This window comes from Bos indicus, chromosome 2 (assembly GCF_029378745.1).
Source record: "Bos indicus isolate NIAB-ARS_2022 breed Sahiwal x Tharparkar chromosome 2, NIAB-ARS_B.indTharparkar_mat_pri_1.0, whole genome shotgun sequence".
Lineage (NCBI taxonomy): Eukaryota > Metazoa > Chordata > Mammalia > Artiodactyla > Bovidae > Bos > Bos indicus.
In genome coordinates this window covers 112,947,175-112,972,619 of record NC_091761.1, presented here as the reverse complement: position 1 = coordinate 112,972,619, position 25,445 = coordinate 112,947,175, and the positions used below count along the sequence as shown (strand labels likewise).

The 25,445-nt window shown below is 38.4% G+C and overlaps 1 protein-coding gene across 9 annotated transcripts in view; it reads left to right on the top strand.

Annotated features, from left to right (window-relative positions):
• The window catches only part of DOCK10 (dedicator of cytokinesis 10), a 304,825-nt gene that overhangs the window by 153,692 nt on the left and 125,688 nt on the right, over positions 1-25,445 (top strand). For all 9 annotated transcript variants that reach the window (XR_011562013.1, XM_070773197.1, XM_070773206.1 and 6 more), the window contains exons 4-7: positions 11,004-11,086; positions 24,147-24,219; positions 24,486-24,608; positions 24,853-24,987. Coding sequence is in view for 8 of the 9 variants with exons in the window: in XM_070773197.1 (XP_070629298.1) it covers positions 11,004-11,086; positions 24,147-24,219; positions 24,486-24,608; positions 24,853-24,987 (414 nt within the window). In the remaining variant the exon portion in view is untranslated. The remainder of the gene's footprint in view (positions 1-11,003; positions 11,087-24,146; positions 24,220-24,485; positions 24,609-24,852; positions 24,988-25,445) is intronic.

Here is a 25,445-nt window from a genome sequence, read left to right as displayed (position 1 = left end):
TAGTTTGAATCTCATATGTAGAATAATGTGCAATTAAACTTACCGAGAAATAAGAATAAGTCTTTCAATAAATAATTCCATGGTTTCTTTGCATGTATAAATAAATTAAGTAAAAAAATGAAAGCTGTTTTCTGAATCTGAAACATGGGGCAGAAAATGAGTGGTTCTAATGTATTCATTAACCTTGGACCAGAGCATAGTAAGAATGGTTTTCTTCAGTCTAGAACTAGCTCCTCTGCTGTGACATCAGGGGTACAGGCACAGTTTGTAGTGCTGGAAAAGACTCCTGCGAGTCCCTTGAACAGCAAGATCAAACCAGTCAGTCCCTTTGCAGGCAGACGCTTTAACCTCTGAGCCACCAGGGAAGCCCCAATCTTAAAGAAAATCGACCCTGAATATTCACTAGAAGGACTGATGCTGAAGCTGAAGCTCCAGTACTTTGGCCACCTGATGCAAAGAGCTGACTCATTGGAAAAGACCCTGATGCTGGGAAAAATTGAGAACAGGAGGAGAACGGGGTGACAGAAGAGACTATTAAATAGTATCCCCTCCTCAATGGACATGAATTTGAGCAAACTCTGGGACAGGGAAGCCTGGCATGCTGCAGTTGATGGAGTCGCAAAAAAGTAAGACACGGCTTAGCAACTGAACACATTGGGGGAAACACAACTATAAAAAAGCCTCTCCAAATTGCAAATAATTCATAATATTTTCTTAATAAAAGTAGTGCAGATAAAAAGATTTTTGTTTCTCTTTGAAGAGGCTCTTAATTCATTAGTGAAGGTCTTGCTGGAGGTTTAAGGGAATCTATATTGTATGTAGTTTTATAAGTATTTTTTTTTCTTTTTTTTTTTTTTAATTTTATTTTTAAACTTTACATAATTGTATTAGTTTTGCCAAATATCAAAATGAATCTGCCACAGGTATACATGTGTTCATGTATACCTTTTATAAGTATTTTTAAAAGTACAGCCACATTTATTTTGCAACTTCAAGAATTTAATGGAAAATGATATCAAAATCTGTTAACCTGTATATAGGCCTAGTTTATATAATGATTTTTTCTGGTCAGAATAAAATGGATCACCCAATTTTTTTTTTTTTTTTTACACTAAATGTATGATAGTAAAGCTCAGTGATAAAGAATCTGCCTGCCAATGCAGGAGATGAGGGTTCAATCCCTGGGTCAGGAAGATCCCCTGGAGAAGGAAATGGCAACCCTCTCCAGTATTCTTGCTTAGAAAATCCCATGGACAGAGGAGCCTGGCAGGCTATAATCCATGGTGTTGCAAGAAGTCAGACACGACTGAGTCCACACACATACACACATACAGAGATAAACATACGAATGTTGATTAAGGTAAATTCAAATTAATCTACTGTTTAGTGGCATTAGGATAGAATGTATATGGAAAATGCAATTTAAAAACAATGAAATCAAAATTTTTTGTGTTTTACATTAACCACCCTGAAGAAACGTATTTCCTAGTGTTCAATTCCCTAGAATAGTAGTCTTGTTTCCAAATATGCAGGTGTTAGTCACTCAGTCATGTCTGACTGTTTGTGACCCCGTGGACTGTAGCCCACCAGGCTCTTCTGTCCATGGAATTCTCCAAGCAAGAAAACTGGAGTGGGTTGTCATTTCCTTCTCTACCAAATATGCAAAATGGTTCCAGTTCTAAATTGACTTCCTGTAGACTTCTTCACAATGAGAGTCATCCTATGTTTGGTGGTAAGTGAATAAAGACAGAACTATAAATCAGAGACCCTGGAATATAAAAATAAAAAAAAAGATTCTTCATAAGTTTGAACCTAACATTTCAATTGCATTGAATTACAATATAATTTTTGAATTATATGAAAAGAATGATTAACTCATAATTTTATCAAAGGTTTTGTTTGTTTGTTGTTGTTGTTATTTTTTAGTACCATCCATTTGTTATGTCCTGACAAAATACTTGGGATAGCTAGCTGGAAAATTAAAGTGTATTCCCCCAGATTAGGCACAGGTATGACTTATGAAAGTCTAATTTTAAAGTTTGTTCAGTTGCCTTAATGCAGCACATTTTGAAAAGAAAAGCCAAATACCTTGATTCATTTTCAGTTTAGAATCAACCAAGACAGCAATTTAGGCAACTCTATAATTCAAACAAAATAGTTAAAAAATTATTTTCACTTATGGTTGGCCTTTGCTATGATATTCTGTTTTACACTGTATGGGCATATTTATATACATGGCAACATTATCTAATATCAAATAATATTTTTAAAAAACCAGACTCAAAAAACTATTAAATAAGATTCTATCATGACTTCTGAAATTGAGTCAGATCTATAGTCACATTTATTTTCTCCAAACTCATTTCCATTTCTCTCTCTGGAGTGTAGTATAAGTTTTAAAAGATCATTTGTAGTTCACCTTATTTTTATAGTGCAGAAATTAATGATTTAATTTTAAAGGAATATATAATGTGATCCACTTAAATTTTAAAAGAAAATGCCTTTTCCTTTTTTCTAAAATACTGATGCATTTATTGGATGACCAATATCCTGATTTGCAAGAAGTTTCATGTTCTATCTGTTGGCCTGGCCAATAGCATTTCTTTTCACTTTGAAGTGCCTCAATGTGGACAATAAATTATCCAGCCACTCTTTCAATACATAATTCACCTGAATTCACTTAAATTCATGAAGCTGCATTTTTTAACATTTACAAAATAGTCATAATTATTTCTAAATGTTATAAAGAATGGCATTGATATGAAAATTACCACCATCATTTTACACATACCGATTCATCCCAGTGGTAAGTAAGGGCCAAAGAGAGCACCTTTTGTGGTCACATAAACCTTCCTGGCAAGGCAGTAGTCATGTAATTAAGTAAGCCTCTATAGCCAGGAAGAAAAATAATTTTGAATCTAAAAAGCCATCTATTGCCTGCTTATTACTCTGTAGTCATAATCTAATAATCAGCCTTTTTAAGAGCTGGACAGATTACATTGCCAAACTCAAATTGCTATTTGAGGTAGGTAACATGATTTGAATTGATTCTGATGATTTTCTAAGTTCAGTTCAGTTCAGTCGCTCAGTCATGTCTGACTCTTTGCTACCTCATGGACCGCAGCATGAAAGGCTTCCCTGTCCATCACCAGTTCCCAGAGCTTACTCAAACTCATGTCCATCGAATTGATGATGCCATCCAGCCATCTCATCTTCTGTCGTCCCCTTCTCCTCTGGCCTTCAATCTTTACCAGCATCAGGGTCTTTTCCAATGAGTCAGTTCATCGCATCAGGTGGCCACAGTATCTGAGTTTCAGCTTCAGCGTCAGTCCTTCCAATAAATATTCAGGACTGATTTCATTTAGGATGGACTAGTTGGATCTCCTTGCAGTCCAAGGGACTCTCAAGAGTCTTCTCCAACACCACAGTTCAAAAGCGTCAATTCTTCAGTACTCAGCTTTAGAGTCCAACTCTCACATCCATACATAACTACTGGAAAAACCATAGCTTTGACTAGACAGACCTTTGTTGGCAAAATAATGTCTCTGCTTTTTAATATGCTGTCTGGGTTGGTCATAGCTTTTCTTCCAAGGAGTAAGCATCTTTTAATTTCATGGCTGTAGTCACCATCTACAGTGATTTTGGAGCCTCAAAAAATAAAGTCTCTCACTGTTTCCATTATTTCCCCATCTATTTGCCATGAAGTGATGGGACTGGATGCCATGATCTTAGTCTTCTGAATGTTGAGTTTTAAGCCAGCTTTTTCACTCTCCTCTTTCACTTTCATCAAGAGGTCTTTAGTTCTTCTTCACTTTCTGCCATAAGGGTGGTGTCATCTGCATATCTGAGGTTGTTGATGTTTCTCCCAGCAGTCTTGATTCCAGCTTGTGCTTCATCTAGCCTGGCATTTCGCATGATATACTCTACATATAAGTTAAATAAGCAAGGTGACAATATTCAGCCTTGACATACTCCTTTCCCGATTTGGAACCAGTCTGTAGTTCCATGTCCAGTTCTAACTGTTGCTTCTTGACCTGCATACAGTTTTCTCAGAAGGCCAGTCAGGTGGTCTGGTATTCCCATCTGTTTAAGAATTTTCCATTGTTTGTTGTGATCCACACAGTCAAAGGCTTTGGCATAGTCAATAAAGGAGAAGTAGATGTTTTTCTGGAACTCCCATGCTTTTTCAATGATCCAACAGATATTGGCAACAGATGATTTTCTAAAAAGGGAAAGAAAGGGGAGAAAAATGAAATGTTTTATTTATAGTGTTTTAGGATACCCTTTACAGTTGTCCAATCTTTTCTAAAGTATTTAGGTATTTAGAACTTTTAAGGTGTCCTATTTAGTTATTTCTAAAGGAAAAAAAAAAAAAAACATGGAAGATTCATTCATTAAAAATATGTATTGAATGTCTCCTATCATTGAATGTCTCCTAAAGGCCTCATCCTGGAGTTGGTATGCTCCCTGCTCTTATAAAAGACCATGCCTACTTGAATAACACTGGAGCATCATCTCAGTTACTAAAATTCCCTGCATGAAGCTGGGACCCTAATGTTTTCAGTTCCTAGGCAGACAACATGTTAAGGACATAGTCATATTGTCACTCTGGTGGAGTGATGGATTTCAAGGCCCCCTCTAGAGATTCTGATTCAGTGAATCCCCTGTAGGGCCCAGGAACCTGCATTTTAATTAGTAACCCCCATGGACACAACACAGTTTAGGAAACACTATCCTAATAGTTTAAAAGCCTTTGGCCAAGTTGACCTGACTCAAATTTTTGTATGTCTAAAAAAATAACAGGCAGAGATGGCAAGATAAAGGCTGAACAAGCAAATGTAATAAATGAATAAAATGTGAACCAGGGCATTGCTGTTTGGAAAAATTAACCAGTTCAACAAACTTTTGTTGGACATCCGGCCTTCATCTTTGAAGCTGACTATGGCAGCCCCCCATTTTCAAGGGGAAAAGAAGTGGGTATTTTGAAACCAGTATTGTGAACTAGGTATTAATAATTTTTAAGGAGAAAATGGGACCATTGCCTCATTGTAACAAGCAGAGTTATAGTCTGTGGCTTGAATTTCACAGGTCACTTCAGCTTCAGTTTTGGACAAAGAGGAGTTGTTGTCATAATTATAATAGTTCTTAATGATCTTCTTAGAGTGAGTATGTGGGCTAGAACAAAGAATAGAGAATAATTTTCTATGCGTAACATTTCTAAAATGCCTAACTATGTAGGAGAAACATTTGTATGTTTGTAAAATCCACTGGCTTCCTCAGAATCGGAGAAATCACTGATTTAGAAAGATTCCTGAGGGTCATCTAATTCAACCTAAATCTTCATCTACCTACTACCAGATGTAAGAAACCTAACAAATAAATTCAGGAGTTTGATTAAAAAAAAACAAAAAGAATACTGTGATTATCAGAGCTTAGATAGCTCTCTAAAACTATACTTGAATAAGTCAAGAAAAACAAGTTGTTTTCTCCACTACTATGAATGTGATTTATAGAATGAGTCAAACTGACTGGCAAAACTGATTTTTTAATCAAATATTTATTGATTATTTACCCTCAGGTAGGTATTTTATAGGAATTGAACCTAAAGAAGGTGGTATTATTTAGACAGATAAAAAAATTAGAGATACTAAATCACTTAATTGAGATCTGCCAATTAATACCAAAATTCAAAACCAGGTCTGTCTGACTTCAAGACAGAGAGAAACACCACAGGAAAGATTTGGCTTGATAGTCCAGATGTGGTTTGAAAAAAACAGAAGTCTGCAGTTAGCAAACAACTCATAAATGACTTGAACAGACTTCTTAAGTCAGACAAATCCGCTTTGAAATCCTGCTTCTGTCATGTGTGGGATCTTGGGCAGAAGTCTGCGCCTCTCCTTGCCTCTGTGGTCTATAAAATGGGAATAACAAAATCTCATGTAGTGCTTCTTAAGATTGTATGTAAAGGACCTAGTAGAACAGTATCTGACAAACACTTACCACTGCAAAACAAAAGAAGTTTTTACCAGGCTATACCGATATAAGAAAGTCAGTCAGTTAGTCAATTCAGTCGACTACTCAGTCATGTCCGACTCTTTGCAACCCCATGGACTGCAGCACGCCAGGCCTCCCTGTCCATCACGACCTCCTGGAGTTGACCTCCCTGTCCATCACCACCTCCCAGCTCTACATGAGCTGAAACTCATGTCCATTGAATCAGTGATGCCATCCAACCATCTCATCCTCTGTCATCCCCTTCTCCTCCCGCCTTCAATCTTTCCCAGCATCAGGATCTTTCCTAATGAATTGACTCTTCACATCAGGTGGCCAAAGTATTGGAGCTTCAGCTTCAGCATCAGTCCTTCCAATGAATATTCAGGTCTGATGTCCTTTAAGCTGGACTGGTTTGATTTCCTTGAAGTCCAAGGGACTCTCAAGAGTCTTCCCCAACACCATAGTTCAAAAGCATCAATTCTTCAGCACTCAGCCTTCTTTATGGTCCAACTGTCACATCCATACATGACTACTGGAAAAACCATAGCTTTGACTAGTCAGAACTTTGTCAGCAAAGTAATTAATGTCTCTGATTTTTAATATGCTGTCTGGGTTGGTCATAGCTTTTCTTCCAAGGAGCAAGCATCTTTTAATTTCATGGCTGCAGTCACCATCTACAGTGATTTTGGAGCCCAAAATATTAGTCTGTCACTGTTTCCATTGTTTCTCCATCTATTTGCCATGAAGTGATGGGACTGGATGCCATGATCTTAGTTTTTTTAATGTTGAGTTTGAAGCCAGTTTTTTTACTCTCCTCTTTCACTTTCATCAAGAAGCTTTTTAGTTCTTTGCTTTCTGCCAGAAGGGTGGTGTCATCTGCATATCTGAGGCTATCGATATTTCTCCCAGCAGCCTTGATTCCAGCTTGTGCTTCATCCAGCCAGGCATTTCACGTGACGTATTCTGAGTATAAGTTAAATAATCATTGTGACAATATACAGCCTTGACATCCTCCTTTCCCAATTTGGAACCAGTCTGTTGTTCCATGACTGGTTCTAACGTTGCTTCTTAACCTGCTTACAGATCTCTCAGGAGGCAGGTAAAGTGGTCTGGTATTCCCATCTCTTGAAGAATTTTCCAGTTTGTTGTGATTCACACAGTCAAAGGCTGTACCGTAGTTAAAGAAGCAGAAGATAGATATTATGAGACAGAAATTTCTAATCCAGTCTAATGTCCTGAATGTTCAGCTGCTAAATCAGAGATCATAATAAATAAAATGAGTTACAAGTCTTGTTGGAAGTCAATACTAGTTCCAGCCCAAGAATGAAGCCCTGCAGTTCTTGGTTCAGTTATATACCCTCTTATATATTCTTATAAAGAGTATATATTAGTTTGGCAGGTTTTTTAATCAAGAATCTTTAAAATACTTTGAACACTTTATCTTAAGAAAATAATCCAAAATGGATCAGACTTGGGGGAGAATGAGAGGAATAAATGTGTGAAGATATACTCTGAAGCATTTTTGTCTACAATGGCACAAAATTTGAAATACCCTTAAGAATGACTCACTCTCTCCCCTTTATAGTGTTTGAGTTAGTTGCTTAGTCCTGTCTGACTCTTTGTGACCCCATGGACTGTAGTCCGCCAGGCTCCTCTGTCCATGGAATTCTCCAAGCAAGAATACTGGAGTGAGTAGCCATCCCTTTCTCCAGGAGATCTTCCTGACCCAGGGATCAAATCCAGGTCTCCTGCATTGCAGCTCATTCTTTATCATCTGAGCCACCAGGGAAGCCCTTCTATAAGTCTTGCTCAAATGTCACCTTCTTTATAAGACTCACCCTAATGATTCTATTTAAATTGTCCTCCTTCTCCCAACTCTACCATCCTCCTTCATCTGCTTTCTTTTTCACACTACACTTACCATTCCTGATATGTTAACACAATTTACTTATTTTTGTGTCTGTTGACCAGCTTTTCACAAGGGCTTATGTTTTAAGAGATCATGAATTTTTGTCCTTTTCACAGATGTATTTGCATCAGCAAAGAAAATCCCTAGGTACAGAGTATGGCTTCAAAAATGTTTATTAACCGTATTAATGAACTAAGAGACTGGGTTTATAAATTAGGGTATGAGACTTTATTCTACTTATTTAAAGTGTCATAAAATTTGAAAAGCAAAAGTAGAAAATCTTTAGAATATACCATTAAGGGAAGGATTGAAGGCAGGAGGAGAAGGAGATGACAGGGGAAGAGATGGTTGGATGTCATTACCGACTCATTGGACATGAGTTTGAGCAAGCTCCAGGAGTTGGTGATGGACAGGGAAGCCTGGAGTGCTGCAGTCCATGGGATCACAGAGTCGGACACGACTGAATGACTAAACTGAACTGATACCATTCAGTGAATAAAAATAGTATTTCAATTCAAATATTCAAGGACAATTGGATAAACTATGTACCAGGAAAAAAAAAGATTGAAAGGAACTGCCAAAAAGGGATGAGTTTTATGTTTTTGTTTTCCATTTTGTACCATTTGAAAACTACAGCGAAGTGTTGAGAAAGGGAAGTAAGAAAATGAGAGAGGATGGGAAAGAACCATAATCATGAATGTTTTGCCTCCTTGGGTAGGGATGCTGTGGGTCTTTTTCTCCTTGCCTGAATTCCTGGCATCTTTATCCAGAATGAAGATGGAACTTTCCAGCCAAGGAATATATCAGGGCTCAGATTTCCTCTTATTTCCAGAAACATGTGGTTTGCACAATTGGCTCAGAAATTGGCAAGTTAAAAAATTGAATATTAGCTAAATATTCAGTTTTATTCACATTCCTCTTCTCCATCCAGAGTCAGTACACATCCGCTGGATTCCCTGTGGCTGTTATCCATGTCCATTTGTCTCGCGCCTGTTGTGTTTTTATCTCTTCTTTTCTCCTTTCCCGCTGCTGCCACTCTCCCCCTCCTATCTTTGTCCTAGCCTCACACATTGTTTGCCGTCAGCCCCCATTTGTGTGTGGGTGTTTCCCTGAACAAATAAAGCAATGGTATTGAGAAAGTTTGAGGCCGGAGAAATCTAGAGCGGCTTAGCACTCCTAGTCCCTCTCCCTGCCTTCCCTGTGCATCTTGGACCAGGTGCCCACCCGGCGCTCTCCACCTCCCATCTGTACCCATCTCTGGGCCATTCTCTCCCACTGTCTGTTTCTGCTAAGACAGGGCCAGTGCTTTCTTTGTTGTAGTGCTTCTACATCCTGAATAATGATTCTCACAAAGAGATCTCCTTGCCTGTCCCCTTCTTGGTTACAAAGACAATCAGAGGTCTTATCTCTCATATTGCATTAAGTTTATTACTCCTTGTTTTTTCCTACTAATGCTAGAGGACAGGTATCCTTATAGTTGTGCTGTTGCTGTTTAATTCCCAGATTCACATAATTTTAGAATCGAAAGGAATCTTAAAAACCATCTAGTGATGGAGAACAGTGTGGAGATTCCTTAAAAACCTGGAAATAGAATTGCCTTATGACCCAGCAATCCCACTGCTGGGAATACACACCGAGGAAACCAGAATTGAAAGAGACACGTGTACCCCAATGTTCATCGCAGCACTGTTTATAATAGCCAGGACATGGAAGCAACCTAGATGCCCATCAGCAGATGAATGGATAAGAAAGCTATGGTACATATACACAATGGAGTGTTACTCAGCCATTAAAAATAATACATTTGAATCAGTTCTAATGAGGTGGATGAAACTGGAGCCTGTTATACAGAGTGAAGTAAGCCAGAAAGAAAAACACCAATACAGTATACTAACACATATATATGGAATTTAGAAAGATGGTAACGATAACCCTGTATGCAAGAGAGCAAAAGAGACACAGATGTATAGAACAGTCTTTTGGACTCTGTGGGAGAGGGCGAGGGTGGGATGATTTGGGAGAATGGCATTGAAACATGTATAATATCATATATGAAACGAGTCACCAGTCCAGGTTCGATGCATGATACTGGATGCTTGGGGCTGGTGCACTGGGATGACCCAGAGGGATGGTACAGGGAGGGAGGGGGGTTCAGGATGGGGAACACGTGTACACCTGTGGCAGATTCATGTTGATTTATGGCAAAACCAATACAGTATTGTAAAGTAATTAACCTCCAATTAAAATAAATAAATTTTTATAAAAAAAAACAAACAAACAAACATCTAGTGGAATCCCCATTACCAGTCCATGGTCAGTGCTGTGCCAGGCAGTGCATAGATGGTGCTTGGGGAATATTTGCCATCAGTGAATACTGTAAATTCAGTCATTATGAACCACTGTGAGATAATGCTGTGCCAGTTGCATAGATGGTGTTTGGGGAATATTTGCCATCAATGAATACTGTAAATTCAGCCATTATGAACCACTGTAAGTTGATTCTTTTGCACTATTAACTTGGTGTTTTAAAGGTTTTTGGTCATCTTTTATTCACATATACTTATAAAAAAATCAATCCATGATCAGGGAGAAGGCTGGGCTCAGAAGGCAATGAGGTAAAACTGAAAAACTAAAGTTATCAACAGGGTTGTCATAAAGAGGAAAAGGATAGGTTTGCTGATGCAAGAACAAGAAGAAATAGGCTAAAATTATGATGAAAGGATGACACATAATTAATAACATCGTTCACTATGAAGAACTGTTAAAGGATTGCCAAGAAAAACTGAAAAAATGACAGTACTTGAGGTTAGTGACATATCCGGTTATGATTCAGCAGATGATTAAATTAGGCTTTCCTTGATGGAGAAAAGTAGACTAAATATGTTAAATGGTTCCTCCTGTAGGATTCTGGGAAGGGTTAGATTTCCCTTTCACTGAAAAATGAAATGATCGTAATAAGCATGTTCTTACCTACCTTAAAATCACTCACATAGCTACCTTAACATTAACCCGGAGATAATGAACACTGAATTCACCTTGCTTCTTATCAGGACAGCTGATATTTGAATGATAAATTTTAACTGTCATTTTTTCCTTTCAGGCTTGTAAATTTTATAGTTCCCAGTGGTATGTGGTAAACTACAAATATGAACAGTATTCTGGAGACATTCGACAGTTACCTCGGTAAGAACCTTTTATGAGTAATCCTTGGCTTTTTCCATATATAAACTATCTTCTCTGTCACTGTTTATGAATATGTGTACATTCACCTAATACCAAGTTATATTTAAAAAATTAAAAAATAAGAGTCACAAGAGAACATTTTGTTGAACAAAGTATTATTTATATCTTCACAGAATTGGATGACAGATAAATATACTCATTTAGGATAGCCTAGGGCTTCCCAAGTGGCTCAGTGGTAAAGAATCCGCCTGCCAAGCAGGAGACCCAGGTTCAATCCCTAGGTTGGGAAGATCCCCTAGAGAGGGAAATGGCAACCCACTCCAATATTCTTGCCTGGGAAATACCATGGACAGAAGAACCTGGCAGGCTATAGTCCATGGGGTCGCAAAAAGTCATACACAACTTAGTGACTAAACACCAACAAGGCTGTGAGCAAAGTTTTAAAGTGTTAGGTCATTCTTGTGTGAGCTGTCCTTTCAATAGCAGATACAAGAAGATTAAAAGGTACAAGTTGGACCAGAAATTTTTTTCTGATATGGTGTGTATAGCATTCAGGTTTGCCATTGGATTCATATATTTTCATGCTGGGATATCAAAAAGCATGAAAATAAACAACCTGCACAAGAGCAATAATGTCTAAGAACAGCAAAAAGGAAAAGCAAGTACCTAATTCTTTTCAGACTGTAGGGAAATAAAGTCTTTAGGAGAAGATAACTTCATTCTGTACCTGCTTACCTGTCACCTCTATAGAGAAGCTACATGACCTAGAGCAGTCATTTATCCCAAGTCTGTGTCCCCCACTAAAGTCAAGTCCAAAAGGGCAGGGACTCTGCCTACCTTGCAGAATCTTTTGCAGGCCTTGAAGAATGCCTGGCACATAGTAAAGTGAAAGTGAAAGTCACTCAGTTGTGTTCAATTCTTGTGACCCCATGGACTATAGTCCATGGAATTCTCCAGGCTAGAATACTGGAGTAGGTAGCTATTCCCTTCTCCAGGGGAATTTCCTGACCCAGGAATCAAACTAGAGTATCCTGCATTGCAGATGGATTCTTTACCAGCTGAGCTATCAGGGAAGCCCTGGCACATAGTAAGTATGCAGTAATTACTTATTGGATAAGTAAACTGAGTGGGTCAAAAATTTTTAAATCTAATAATCCTGGATGGGCTTCAAGTTGCTTAAATTCAAAGAACTGTGATGAACTGGAATCTCCCAACACACTGGTTCATCAGACTAAAATGATGCACATTATCCAGAAAATAAAACTTAAGACAGAAATAAGTGAATTTTTTACTAACCCTTTCCTCAAGTGAGACTTTGAGGTCATACACATTGCACATAACTTTTTAATGGGCACATGGTTTAGATTTGGGCACCACTTTCTAAGATCTCCCGTGCCCACAGAAACATCTTTTCCAGACTAGAATACTTGGAAGTACTGCGTTCAACTCCAAATGCAAAATTTGAAGAAGGTGGAGTTATGGAGCAGCACTGGAAGTGACATTTAAGCTCAGATCTGAAGGAACAGTAGCTACCAGCACTGTGATCTCGAGAAAAGGGTCCCCAGAGGAAATAACAGGGGCAAAAGCTGTGAGCTGGGAATCAGAGTGACCATCAGAGAATCTGGACCTAAGGGTTGATTGAAACCCTGGAACCAGGCAAGGGACCTTGTGGGCCCTGGAAATGAGCTTGGGTTTTATTCTCATTCAACAGAAGACTATAGAAATTGTAACCTAGAGTGTGACATGATCTAGTTTACCTCTTTAAGAGATTACCTGCTCCACTGTATGGAAAATGGGATTGTAGCAGTGAGAATTTAAAAAAAAAAAAAAAAAAGAGGGAAGGAGACCATTTCTTTGGAGTTGAGTTCCTGGGAAGAGCAAAGCAATATTCCTCGAAAACAGCAAGTCTTTATTCAAAACAGTGAATGTTTGATTTTTGCCAAAGCTCTGAACATTCCTTTAGATTCAGGTCACTCCTAATAGATAACCTCCTGTAATTTCATGTTGAGATGGTCTTATCACACCCTAAACTTTCATGAGTAATTATTACATTCAGAATGTCTGGACATTAGTCATGCATGTAGCTGCCATTGAGAAGCAAAGCATTTTTTTTACCATCAAGTCTTCCTCTTTCTGAAAATAGTTCTGAGAAGTGGTTACAACTTGGAAGCCATGTCCAAGCACTTGGAAGACAATTTATAAAGGGAGAGAGTGTAGAAAGAGGTGTTTAGCTTTCATTTGGCATAAATGTTCCTACTGTCCTTAGGTCTACTGAACACTTTAGTAGCTTTATCTCCAAACACGTCATCTTTTCTTATATCCCTGATGCCATAAAAATATATATTAATTTAAAAATTCACATGTACTATATTCTTCCTCTGTTGAAAAACAGAGAAAGCACCTCCAGTCAGAACAGGGTCCAGATGTCATTGCTGACTTGGAATTCTTGTAGAGCACAAGAAGAAATCCCATGAGAAGAAACGCAAAAGTCACATAAATATTGTTGAGAATTTCTCTCAGTTTAACTAAAGGATGTGAAAGTTGATACCAAGAAGGGGAAGAAGACTACCACTAACTAGGAAACTGTAATGAACTATGTATGTATATTCAAAATGAAAATCAGAAGTTCTAGAATAATCCTCACGTATCCCCTAAACAAATGAAGATTGTAATATTGAATAGCAAAAGTATTTTTTAATGATTTTACAAGGCTAGGCACTCCCCACTAGACTACAGATATTTAGGTCAGTAGTAGACACATAATTTACTTGGGCCTTCTGAGGCTATTAGAAGTAAATCATTTTCATACCTCCTGGATTAGAATTCTCCTATGTCTGCTACCAATTTAAACTGATCGTTTCTTTTTATGGGTTGCTGAGGCTATAAAATAAAAACTTACAATTATGGAGAAGTGAAAAAAGATGTTTGCTTATCTCCCTCACTTATAGTCCTTGAATTTAAAATTGTGTTGTTATTAACTCTTAAGAACCTCACTTTTTGGTGTGTCTGTTCATAGGAAGATATTGGAGACAGACTCTATTTAAGGATAGAATACAAAAAGTAAAGCCTTCACAAATTAGAAATAAAAATCAGTACCCAAATCGGTGTTCCTAAGGAGACAAGAATGTCATTAAAAAATACATATGATGTCAAAGGAGCCAAGAATATAAATGGCGAAAGGATATAAACACTGGGAACACTAACAGCCACAAGTAAAAGAATGAAATGAGGCTACTATCCTACACCATAAGTGAAATTAACTCAAAATGGATTTACTACTTGAGCATAAGACCAGAGACCATAAAACTCCTGGTGGCAGGGGCGGGGGGCAGTGGGGAGGGGTCGGGTGGTAAAAAAAAAAAGACATAGGTGATAAGCTGCTTGACATTGGTTCTGGCAATTTTTGTGTGTGTGTGTGCAACAAAAGGACAAATAAGCAAGTGAGATTCCATCAAACTAAAAGCTTTTGCACAGCAAAGGAAATCATCAAAATAATGAAAAAGCAACCTACTGAATGGGAGAAAATATTTACAAATCATATATCTGATAAGAGGTTAATATCCAAAATGTACAAATAATTCTTACAACTCAATGGCAAAAAAAGAAAGAAATACAATAATCTGATTTTTAAAATGAGCAGAGGATCTGACTAGACATTTTCCCAAAGAAGACACACAAATGGCCAACCAGTACATGACAGGATGCTCTGTATCACTAATCAGCAGGGAAATGCAAATCAAACCACAATGAATTATCACCTCACACTTGACAGAATGGCTATAATCAAACCACCCAGAGATAGCAAGTGCTGCTAAGGATGTGGAGAAAAGGGAACCCTGTGCACTCTTGGTGGGTACATAAACTGGTACAGCCACCATGAAAACTAGTACGGCGAGTCCTCAAAAAATGAAAATTAAAACCACCATATGATTCAGCAATTCCACTTCTGGGTATTTATTTGAAAAAAAACAAAAACAAAAATTCAAAAAGAAGTACTCACCCCCCAAGTTCATTACAGCATTATTTACACTAGCCAAGACAAAGAAACAACTTAAGTGTCCACTGATGGATGACTGGAGAAAGAAAATGTGGCATATATACATAACAGAATACTATTAAGCCATAAAAAGAATGCAATTTGTCAGTTTTGACAACATGTGTAGACCTTAAGGGCACTATGCTGAGTGAAATAAGTCAGAGAAAGACAATGCCCTTGGATCTCACTTATGTGGAATTTTAAAACAAAATGAAAAGAAAACAAGCCCACAGGTACAAAGAACAGATTGATAGTTGCCAGAGGTGGGGCGAAGAAAATCAGTAGGTACAAACTTCCAATTATAAAATAAATGAGTCATGGAAATGGAATGTACAGTTTGGTGTCTAGAGTTAACTATACCCTATGAAGTATTCTAAAGTCACCAATAGAGTAGATCTTAAAAGTTCTCATCACAAGAAAAAAAAAATTTTTAATAGCTACGTATGATGATGATGTTAACTAGACTTACTCTGGTCATCATTTCACAATATATATAAATATAGAATCATTTCTTTGTACACCCAAAACTAGTATAACATCATCTATCAATTATATCTCAATTTAAAAACTATGAAACAAACAAAAAATATGATGCCACAGATTTTGTTAATCCATGGGGTAAAATACAGGAATAATACGACATATTTAGAAGTTTTACCACAGATGGGTAGGTATACGGAAGAAAATTTCATAAAGTATATTTCTTGATAGAAGAGCAAATAAAATGGAACCAGTTTAGCTGGACTGATTTGGAACAAAAAAAATTTTTTTTAATAAAAGAATACTTCTTGAGTGTCCACTGCGAGCTGAAATGTTCCAGGTGCCGTATTTATGTTCATTTATGTTCATTTAATTCACATGATCCCACGGAGTAGGAACTGTCTTCCTTGTTGTATAAAGCAAACCAAACCACTAAAAGGGTTGGTAACTTGCCCCCAACCTCACTCAACTCAAGTATCCCCACACTCCTTGTTTGGGGCATAGGAAATAAGACTGACCAAAATGGCAGCTACTGTGGATCCAGACACCAGAGAGTGAAGTCCCTGCTGAGCTCTCTAAACTTGGAGCCCAAAGGCCCACAGTGCCATTGGGGGAAGAATTTTACTTTCAGCCAGCAGAGGGGCTTATCTTTAAATGATCTCCCGAAGAGAGACCAGTCATTGATTAACGGCCCCAGAGATGTGAAACTGAGCAGCGATAAAAACAGGAATGCTGTGCCCGGTGGGTCAGTGGGAAGGGGAGTGGGAAAGAAGAGTTCTCAGTAGCCCCACGCCTCAGCAGTGGTCCAAAGGCTCTGCCAGCGCACTCCAGGACACTTTCTTACACGGCTAACCTCACCTCCCCTCGCTCTCCCTCCCTCTCTGCGCTCCAGCCCCACCAGCGGGGCTCTCCTGAATGCTGGCTGCAAGCCTATCTTCCTCAAGATCTTTGCTCACCATTCACTGTGCCAGGATGATCTTCCCCCAGATCATCACAGGCACGGCTTCTTCTCCTTCTCAACGGAAATGGCCATCTGTGACCACCCTTTCTAAACCTGGCTTCTACCACCTCTACCTTGATCGTTTTTCTCTCTTTGTTGATGTTGTTTAGTTGCTAAGTCATGTCTGACTCTTTTGAGACCCCATAGACTGTAGCCCACTAGGCTCCTCTGTCCCTGGGACAGAGGAAAGAATTCTTTCTCCAGGAAAGAATTCTAGAGTGGGTTACCATTTCCTCCTCCAGGGAGTCTTCCCAGCCCAGGTATCAAAACCGCATCTCCTGCGTCTCCTGCTTAACAGGCAGATTCTTTACAGCTGAGCCTCCTGGGAGAGGCCTTCTTCTCTTTAATTTTCTTCAAAACCATTTCCATCCTGGGAAATTATCTTGTTAATTTATGCTTTATTATATACTCTCTCCTTCCTTAGAGGGCGAGCCTTCTCCACTTGGGGATTTAATTTCTAATACATGGTTGGCATTATCACAGGTCTTCTAAGTGACAGGTGCTGTCTGGTAACTGGATCATTTAGTGACAAGGAAGAACGCCTCCAAAAATTAAGACCACTCTCAACTCATAGTGAATTTGATCAAGCAAACTTAGATTTAAGAAAATCTAACAGTGAAAGAGCATTCCCATTGACCTATCCCCCACCCTGGATATGACCTAAATTGACATTCACTAATCTGCACGTATTTTTTAATGAACAATAAGGTCTGCATGAATATCACTAAGGATTAATGCAGTGGCTGTGTTTTGCTAGAGACCTTATTGGTCTTATCTGTCTATCATATAACTTTTTGTATCATAATACTTAAGTGATAAAAAGGAAAGCTTAAAGAAAATTTGGTTTTTATGAAAGAGTTTTGAGACTTCACAAGTTGTAGTATTGTAACATTACAACTTGTGAAACTTTACAAATTTAAAAAATTGTTTTCAGTGTTTATATGAAGCCCTTTTCTCTCTTTTCAGAATCATCTGTCCTTGAAATGCTAGGGGAAAATACTTGAGAAATTCATCCTCAGCATTTGAGAATAGTTGCACATATTTTTGTATAATTTTTAATTAATTATTATTGGAGTATAGTTGCTTTACAGTGTTGTATTAGTGTCTGCTGCTGCTGCCGCCAAGTCGTATCAGGCGTGTCCGACTCTGTGACCCCATAGACGGCAGCCCACCAAGCTCCCCCGTCCCTGGGATTCTCCAGGCAAGAACACTGGAGTGGGTTGCCATTTCCTTCTCCAATGCATGAAAGTGAAAAGTGAAAGTCAGGTCGCTCAATCGTGTCCGACTCTTTGCGACCCCATGGACTGCAGCCCACCAGGCTCCTCCGTCCATGGGATTTTCCAGGCAAGAGTATTGGAGTGGGTCACCAGTGCCTTCTCCGGTATTAGTGTCTACTATATAGCAAAGTGAGTGAATCATACATATACATAGGTTCCCCTCCCCCTTTTGGACTTCCTTCCCATTCAGGTCACCACCGTGGATTAAGTAGAGCTCCCTGTGCTGTACAGTATATCCTCATTAGTTGTCTGTTTTACACGGAGTATCAATAGTGTACATTTTTTTTTAATTTTTCTTGGTATTAAAAAAATTCAAGAGATGTCATGTTCATCACTCTTTAGATAATTTCTTCAACACTTTTTTAAAAAATCCCCCCTATATTCTATTATGCAAATTTTCAAACATACAAAAAGTTTTGGAAAACTTATACAATCAACACCCACATTCCTACCATCTAGAATGTATCTTTTGCATTTTGCTATTTTTGCTATGTATTTTATGACATTATCTGTTCATCCACCCATGCATCTAGCTATCAGTCCGTCTTATATTTTGACCATTTCGAAGTGAATTTAAAATATCAGCACACTGTATGTTGCCTTTCTAAACACTTTAGAATGCATACCATTAGCTAGAGATACGTATGTTTATAGTTTACTTTTTTTTCTTTTGAGGGAAACTTTAGGAGAAAAGACACACATTGTAAGTGAACCATTGGATGGCTTTAATTATGTACATACCTGTGCATCTGAAAACACTACTAAGATAAGGGACATAATCATCAGCTGCAAAGAGCCCATTGCTGCCCCTTCCTGGTCAGTCCTCACCCCTACTTTCCTCTCTCCCCAGAGACAACCATTGTTCTGATTTTCTTCACTACAGATTAGTATTACTAGTTCTAAAACTTCATCACATTGGAATCATGCTGTATGTATTACTGTGTTTCCAACTTCTTTGACTCAGCATGATGTTTTTGAGTGATACCCACATTGTTACATGTATTGGTAAATCCTTTCTCCTTCTGAGCAACATTCCTTTGTGTGGATCTACTATATCTGGGGGCTTCCCAGGTGGCACAGTGGTAAGGAACCTGCCTACTATTGCAAGAGATGCAAGAGACTTGGGTTCAATCCCTGTGGAACTGTGGATACAGCATTTTGAGTTAAGCTGTGCATAAGTCACTTTAAGATCATGGACTTTTGTGAAATTGTGTCTGTCCTTTTAAGGTTGTCTCAATTCCCAGTTCTCTGCTGAGAGATTTGTGGGAAAACCCTCACAAGTATTTAGCCTTATACATTTGAGATTCATGAAAGCCCGACTTTGTTTCCTTAATTCTTTGTTATTTCATTACTAATTTGAAAGACTGTTCCTTCTCTCCTTTCTTTACACTTTTATAAATATCTTTGCAGAAATGATAGACTGTAGAACATGGCCACTGTTTCAAGCCACAATTATCAAATATCTATAAAATTATTCTTTTATGAGAAAGAGAAGAAAGGATAAATCACATGAAAAAAGATGACAGAATAAAGAGTTCAGAAATGAATAGTGTCCAGGTCAAAGGGAGACGGACAGAGAAGGACTAGCATATAGTTTAGGGCCACCTTGGGGCCAAATATTGACCTTCTGTGTTCAAAGTTGTCTCTGTTGCCATATCCTCAGTTTTCCCTACTCATCCCTTTATCTTTCACCTGGGATGTTTCTTAATAGTGCCTTTACTGCCCTGCCATCATTTTAAGAATTCTGGAACACTCATTTCTCCTCCTCTACAGACAAAATACTTCAAGTAATTGCTCGGAAATCAGCCCTTTGAACTTGCCTTTGAATCTCAGGCAACCTGTCACCTGTCACGGGAGCAGAGGTTGAGGAAAGGGTCGTGTTTCACAGTTTTCTTTTGCCAATCAAATGGAAAGGCAAAAGGGACTACTTCTGGTTCAAGGAGTGTCAGGACATTGTTAAGGAGAGGAAGAGAATTTTAGGTGTGATAGAAGGAACTTCTCAGGAGTCCCAAAATAACAGTGTGGTCTGCTACATCAGTGTTCTGCCTTCTGATTTGCATGCATGCACGCTAAGTCACTTCAGTCGTGTTCAACTCTTTGCAACCCTATGGACCGTAGCCCGCCAGGGTCCTCTGTCCATGGGATTCACTAGGCAAGAAAACTGGAATGGGTTGCCATGCCTCCTTTGGGGGTCTTCCCAATCCAGGGATAGAACCCGTGTCTCTTACGTCTCCTGCATTGGTAGGTGGGTCCGTTACCATCAGCACCACCTGGCCCTAACAAAAGAGGCAGAACAAGTTAACATCAGGGCAGCTGGCACAGATAGACTTGAGTATCTCTGAGGTTTTGCAAGAAGCAGAAAGAACTAGATACACCAGGAATCCTTTGGAAGAGAAAAATGGCTGCCCTCATACTTAACATGCTTATTAAAGATGGTTTAGACTTACTTGTCCTTAATACAAGAAGTAACATTTCAGAGATAAAGTGTCTGACCTCATCTGTTTCACTATGTGTTTCTGTGAGTAACTGTTACAAACCTCATCTTCTCAGCAAAATAGGAAGATTAGATGAGACATGGATCCCTGGTATTTGTGTACAAAAGTCTGATTATACGTGCATACAGTTTAATAAAAAGCAATGTGCTACTCCGGCTTCTCAGGTGGCTCAATGGTAAAGAATCCAACTGCCAATGCAGGAGGCATAGGTTCGATCCCTGGGTCGGGAAGATCCCCTGGAGGAGGAAATGGCAACTCACTCCATTATTCTTGCCTGGGAAGTCCTATGAACAGAGAAGCCTGGCGGACTACAGTCCATGAGGTCGTGAAAGAGTCAGACATAACTTAGCAACTAAACAACAACAAATGTGCTACTTAGTACATATTAAGACTTTAGTACAAAATTTCTGCACTCTTGGTATATATTTTTGAGCTTTCAGATAAATCATGGATGAAGAAGGTTGTATTATATATTAATACGTTTTTGAAATTTGGACTAACACATAGCAAGTAAATTCATACACATTAATTAACAAATGTTTATTGATCACTGACCATGTGTCAGAACCTGTGGGGTTAATAACTTTGAAATACACATTTCCTACAACTCTTCTTTTAAACCTCTGGCTTTTAAATTAGACTGTTACTATTTACAGCTATTTATCTATGGATTGGAGAAGGCAATGGCACCCCACTCCAGTAGTCTTGCCTGGAAAATCCCATGGACGGAGGAGCCTGGTAGGCTGCAGTCCATGGGGTTGCTGAGAGTCAGACACCACTGAGCGACTTCACTTTCACTTTTCACTTTCATGCATTGGATAAGGAAATGGCAACCCACTCCAGTGTTCTTGCCTGCAGAATCCCAGGGACGGGGGAGCCTGGTGGGCTGCCGTCTCTGGGGTCGCACAGAGTCGGATACGACTGAAGCAACTTAGCAGCAGCAGCAGCATCTATGGGTGCTGGAATGTCCTAACAGGACTATGCAACCAAAACAAAATAGAGAAATAAATCGGAATTAGGGCTGAACTGAGACTCCATATATCATTTATAATAATCAAGTACTGTGTACACCAGAATAGCTTTATATTTATTAGTTATGAATTTTGGTAGCAAGCAACTTCCATTAATTTGAATTTATAAAATAATTTAAATTTATAAAGTAAATTCGGTATTTATTTATAAAATAAATAATAAGATACTTTTTAAAAACCTATTTACAGGCATAGAGAACAAACATATGGACACCAAATGGGAAAAGTTCAGGTGGGATGAATTGGGATTTATATGTATATATATATATATATATATACACACACATTATTGATACTGTGTATAAAATAGATGACTAATGAGAAACTACTGTATAGCACAAAGTATTCTGCTCAGTGCTCTGGGGTGACCTAAATGGGAAGGAAATCCAAAAAAGAGGGTATAGATGTATACAAAGAGCTGATCCACTTTACTGTACAGAAGACATTAACACAACATTGTAAAGCAACTATACCCCAATAAAAATTAATTAAAATAAATAAATAAAAACCTATTTAACATGTTGGAGTTGTCTCAGGATTTTGATCACTCAGAATGTGTCCACTGCTAAAAAGAATATCACCACAATCCCTTACAAAAACAAAGTTTTAAAGTATGCCTTTTCATATTATCCCTATTCACCTTGCTTATCAATAATTCAATCAACAGTGAATCTTGAGTATGTCTGCAACAGGAAAGAAAAAAAGCTAGGATGTAGATGGGACTTCATTAGAGTCTCTGGCTTTAAGAAATGTATAATCAGATGGAGGGCTAAGACAAGTGTCCAAATAACAGAACCAGGCAAACATCATAAGAGACGTATACTCAGAGTCTACAGGGAAAGGGTCCTAATTCTGTGGATTCAGGATACCTTCGTGGAAATTACTTTGGGGGCACAAACTCTTATCAGGTTACAATGGAATATTACTCAGCCTTAAAAAGGAGTGAACTCTTGATACACTCCACTATATGAATGAACCTTGAAGACATTATTCTAATAAAGTAAGCCAGACACAAAAAGATAAATGTTGCCTTATTCCACTCATAAGATGTACTTAGAATAGTCAAAAACCTAGAGACAGCAAGTAAGAACAATGATAACCCAGGACTGAGGAAAGGAGGAAGTGGAAAGTTATTGTCTAATGGATACAGAGTCAGTTTGGGAATTAAAATGGTCTGGAGATGGTCAGTGACGATGGGCGTATAGTATGAATCTACTTAATGCTACTGAACTGTGCACATGAAAATAGTTAAAATAGAAATTCTTCTGTTATGTATATTTTACCACAATAGAGGGGGAAAAAAAACACATTTATCAGGTGTGGAGACCGTGGTTCTGATTTCAGGCTTTTCACAATTTAGTAGCAAGGTTACTGTTCTTTTTGTGTTCTGACTTCCTCTACTGTGACGTGGGAATGGGCATTTTTAGGTCTTTCAGAAGAAGGATAAAGGATATTTTGAATTCATTTGAATCCACTGAATTTCTATGTGAATGAACAGTTTGGTGATTTTATGAATACCTGTATAATTGTGCTTCCCTGATAGCTCAGTTGGTAAAGAATCCACCTGCAATGCAGGAGACCCCAGTTCAATTCCTGGGTCAGGAATATCTGCTAGGGAAGGGATAGGCTACCACTCCAGTATTCTTGGGTTTCCCTTGAGCCTCAGCTGGTAAAGAATCTGCCTGCAATGTGGGAGACCTGGGTTTGATCCCTGGGTCAGGAAGATCCCTTGGAGAAGGGAATGGCTACCCACTCCAGTATTCTGAAATACTCCAGTATTCTGGCCTGGAGAATACCATGGACAGAGGCCACAGTCCATGGGGTCGCAAAGAGTCAGACACCACTGAGCGATTAATACTTTAACTTTCATGTATGTATATTCATATAAAGAGTCCTTGGTTATTCACCTTACTGTCTGGAATACCACCAACATAGGAAACCATTTGCAATGGAAATACTGAATGTGCTCATGGGTTGCTTCTACATAATATAAGTCATTTCAAAGAAAAGGCTCTACCTTGCAAATCCTTCATGTAGGATTTTCTAGCTTGGTATAAAAGAATACCTGAAGTTTGGATGATTCTATCTGGGTTCCATTCAACCATGTGTTATGAGATAGAATTAAGTCAAGGAACATTTATTTCTGTCTTATTTTACCATTTGTAGAGCCAAGTGAACACTCTTGCTCCTTTGGGCTGATCAGCAACGCTCTGACTGAGAGGTGTTTTCTGTGCTACCATGGAAATGCCTCAAGTGAGCACAAATGCGGCTAAGTCACGTTGGTGCAGACTTTTGGGAGACACCAGGGTTGGGGACCAACACAGCCTAGTGGCCAGAGTAGTGGCTGGTTTTCAAATGACCATCCTATAAGCCTTGAGCATGTCACATAAAAGCAAAAGGAAAAAAAAATAATGAAAATATTGCTGTATTATATTCCACTTCAAAATGTGGAAGAATAAAAATATAAATCACCAAGGCCTTAAAATTGTCCCATTTGCCTTCATCTAATTAAAAAGGACATGTGTAAATCTGTGCAAATAGTAACTCTGTCGTTTAAAATGGAGATTTATTTACTGGAGATAAGATATAATGGTGTAGGGGGCAAGTTAGTACTTCCAAAGAAAATGGCCCCACGTGAGATAACATTATTTTATAAAAGTCTATAAGAAGCTGTTACTCAGCTGAAAGCAATGTCTCAAATGACAAATCAGAATCTTTTTTCTTCTTTTTTTTAATATTAGAGCAGAATACAAACCAGAGAAACTTCCTTCACATTCCTTTGAGGTTGACCATGAAGATGCTGATAAGGATGAAGTAAGTAAATGGTTGAGAGTGAAATGTTTAAAACATGAGGATAATTAGGTCCTATCTAACATGTTTGAAATTCAGACTAATTTCTCCTAAAGCTGCAGTAACCGTTGGTGTGAGGGTTTTTAGACAAAACGAATCACGTTTGTTTTGAAATTGAACATGATTATTTCAGATGAGTCAGAGAAAAAGGGAGTCTCATTTTTAAGTGCAGTGTCTAAGATCTGGGATTCACAAAGATTGCTGTGATGCTAATGATGCCTTTTGTACAGGATACCACTTCCCACTCATCTTCCAAGGGCGGAGGGGGAACGGGAGGGACCGGAGTTTTCAAGTCTGGTTGGCTCTACAAGGGGAATTTTAACAGCACCGTGAACAACACCGTTACTGTTCGGGTAAGGAGACATAGAGACTCATTTTCGTTTCTGCCACCTTTCGTGACACCCACCCCCTCTTTAGTCACACAACTGAGGTGAGCTATTTGCACTGAGTTTGTGTTTCATGTCATATTTTATTTATGAGAAAGGAAGATGCTCTTCTCAGAACAGTGCTCAAGAAATGTAGTATTCTTGAAGGGATTAGAAAATTCTAATTTCCATGAATTTGAACTACTTCCTCATATTTTTTTCCTTTATTTAGTCATTCAAAAAGCGCTTCTTCCAGCTGACTCAGTTGCCAGATAATTCCTACATCATGAATTTTTACAAAGATGAAAAAATATCCAAAGAACCCAAAGGCTGTATCTTTTTGGATTCCTGTACAGGTGTGGTACAGGTGAGTAGAAATCTCTTTTTCCCTGAGAGTTTTTTTAATTGAAAAATGCATTCATCCAATCATCATTCATTCATTCTAAAAATATTTATGGAGTACCTGATATGAGCCAAAAACTATTTCAGACTCTTAAGGATTCAGTGGAGATGGAAGGCAGCCTAGAGACTTGCTTTCACAAAACTTACTTCAATAAAGTAAGGAAAACAGAAAATAGGCAGGGGGGAAAAAAAAGAAATAACGGAATGGAATAGTTGTTAAAATCTGGAATAAAGAAAATGAACAAGGCTACAGAATGGGGAGAGACACATGGTGAAGTTGGAAAGGAATCTTTATGCTCCAGAAGTGATAGAAACATTTATGAAGAGAAAATATTTGATCTAGAGATTAAAACATGAGCAGGGGCAACAAGTACAAATGTCCTGAGGCCAGAGCAAGTCTGATATATGCAAGGACAAGAGGAA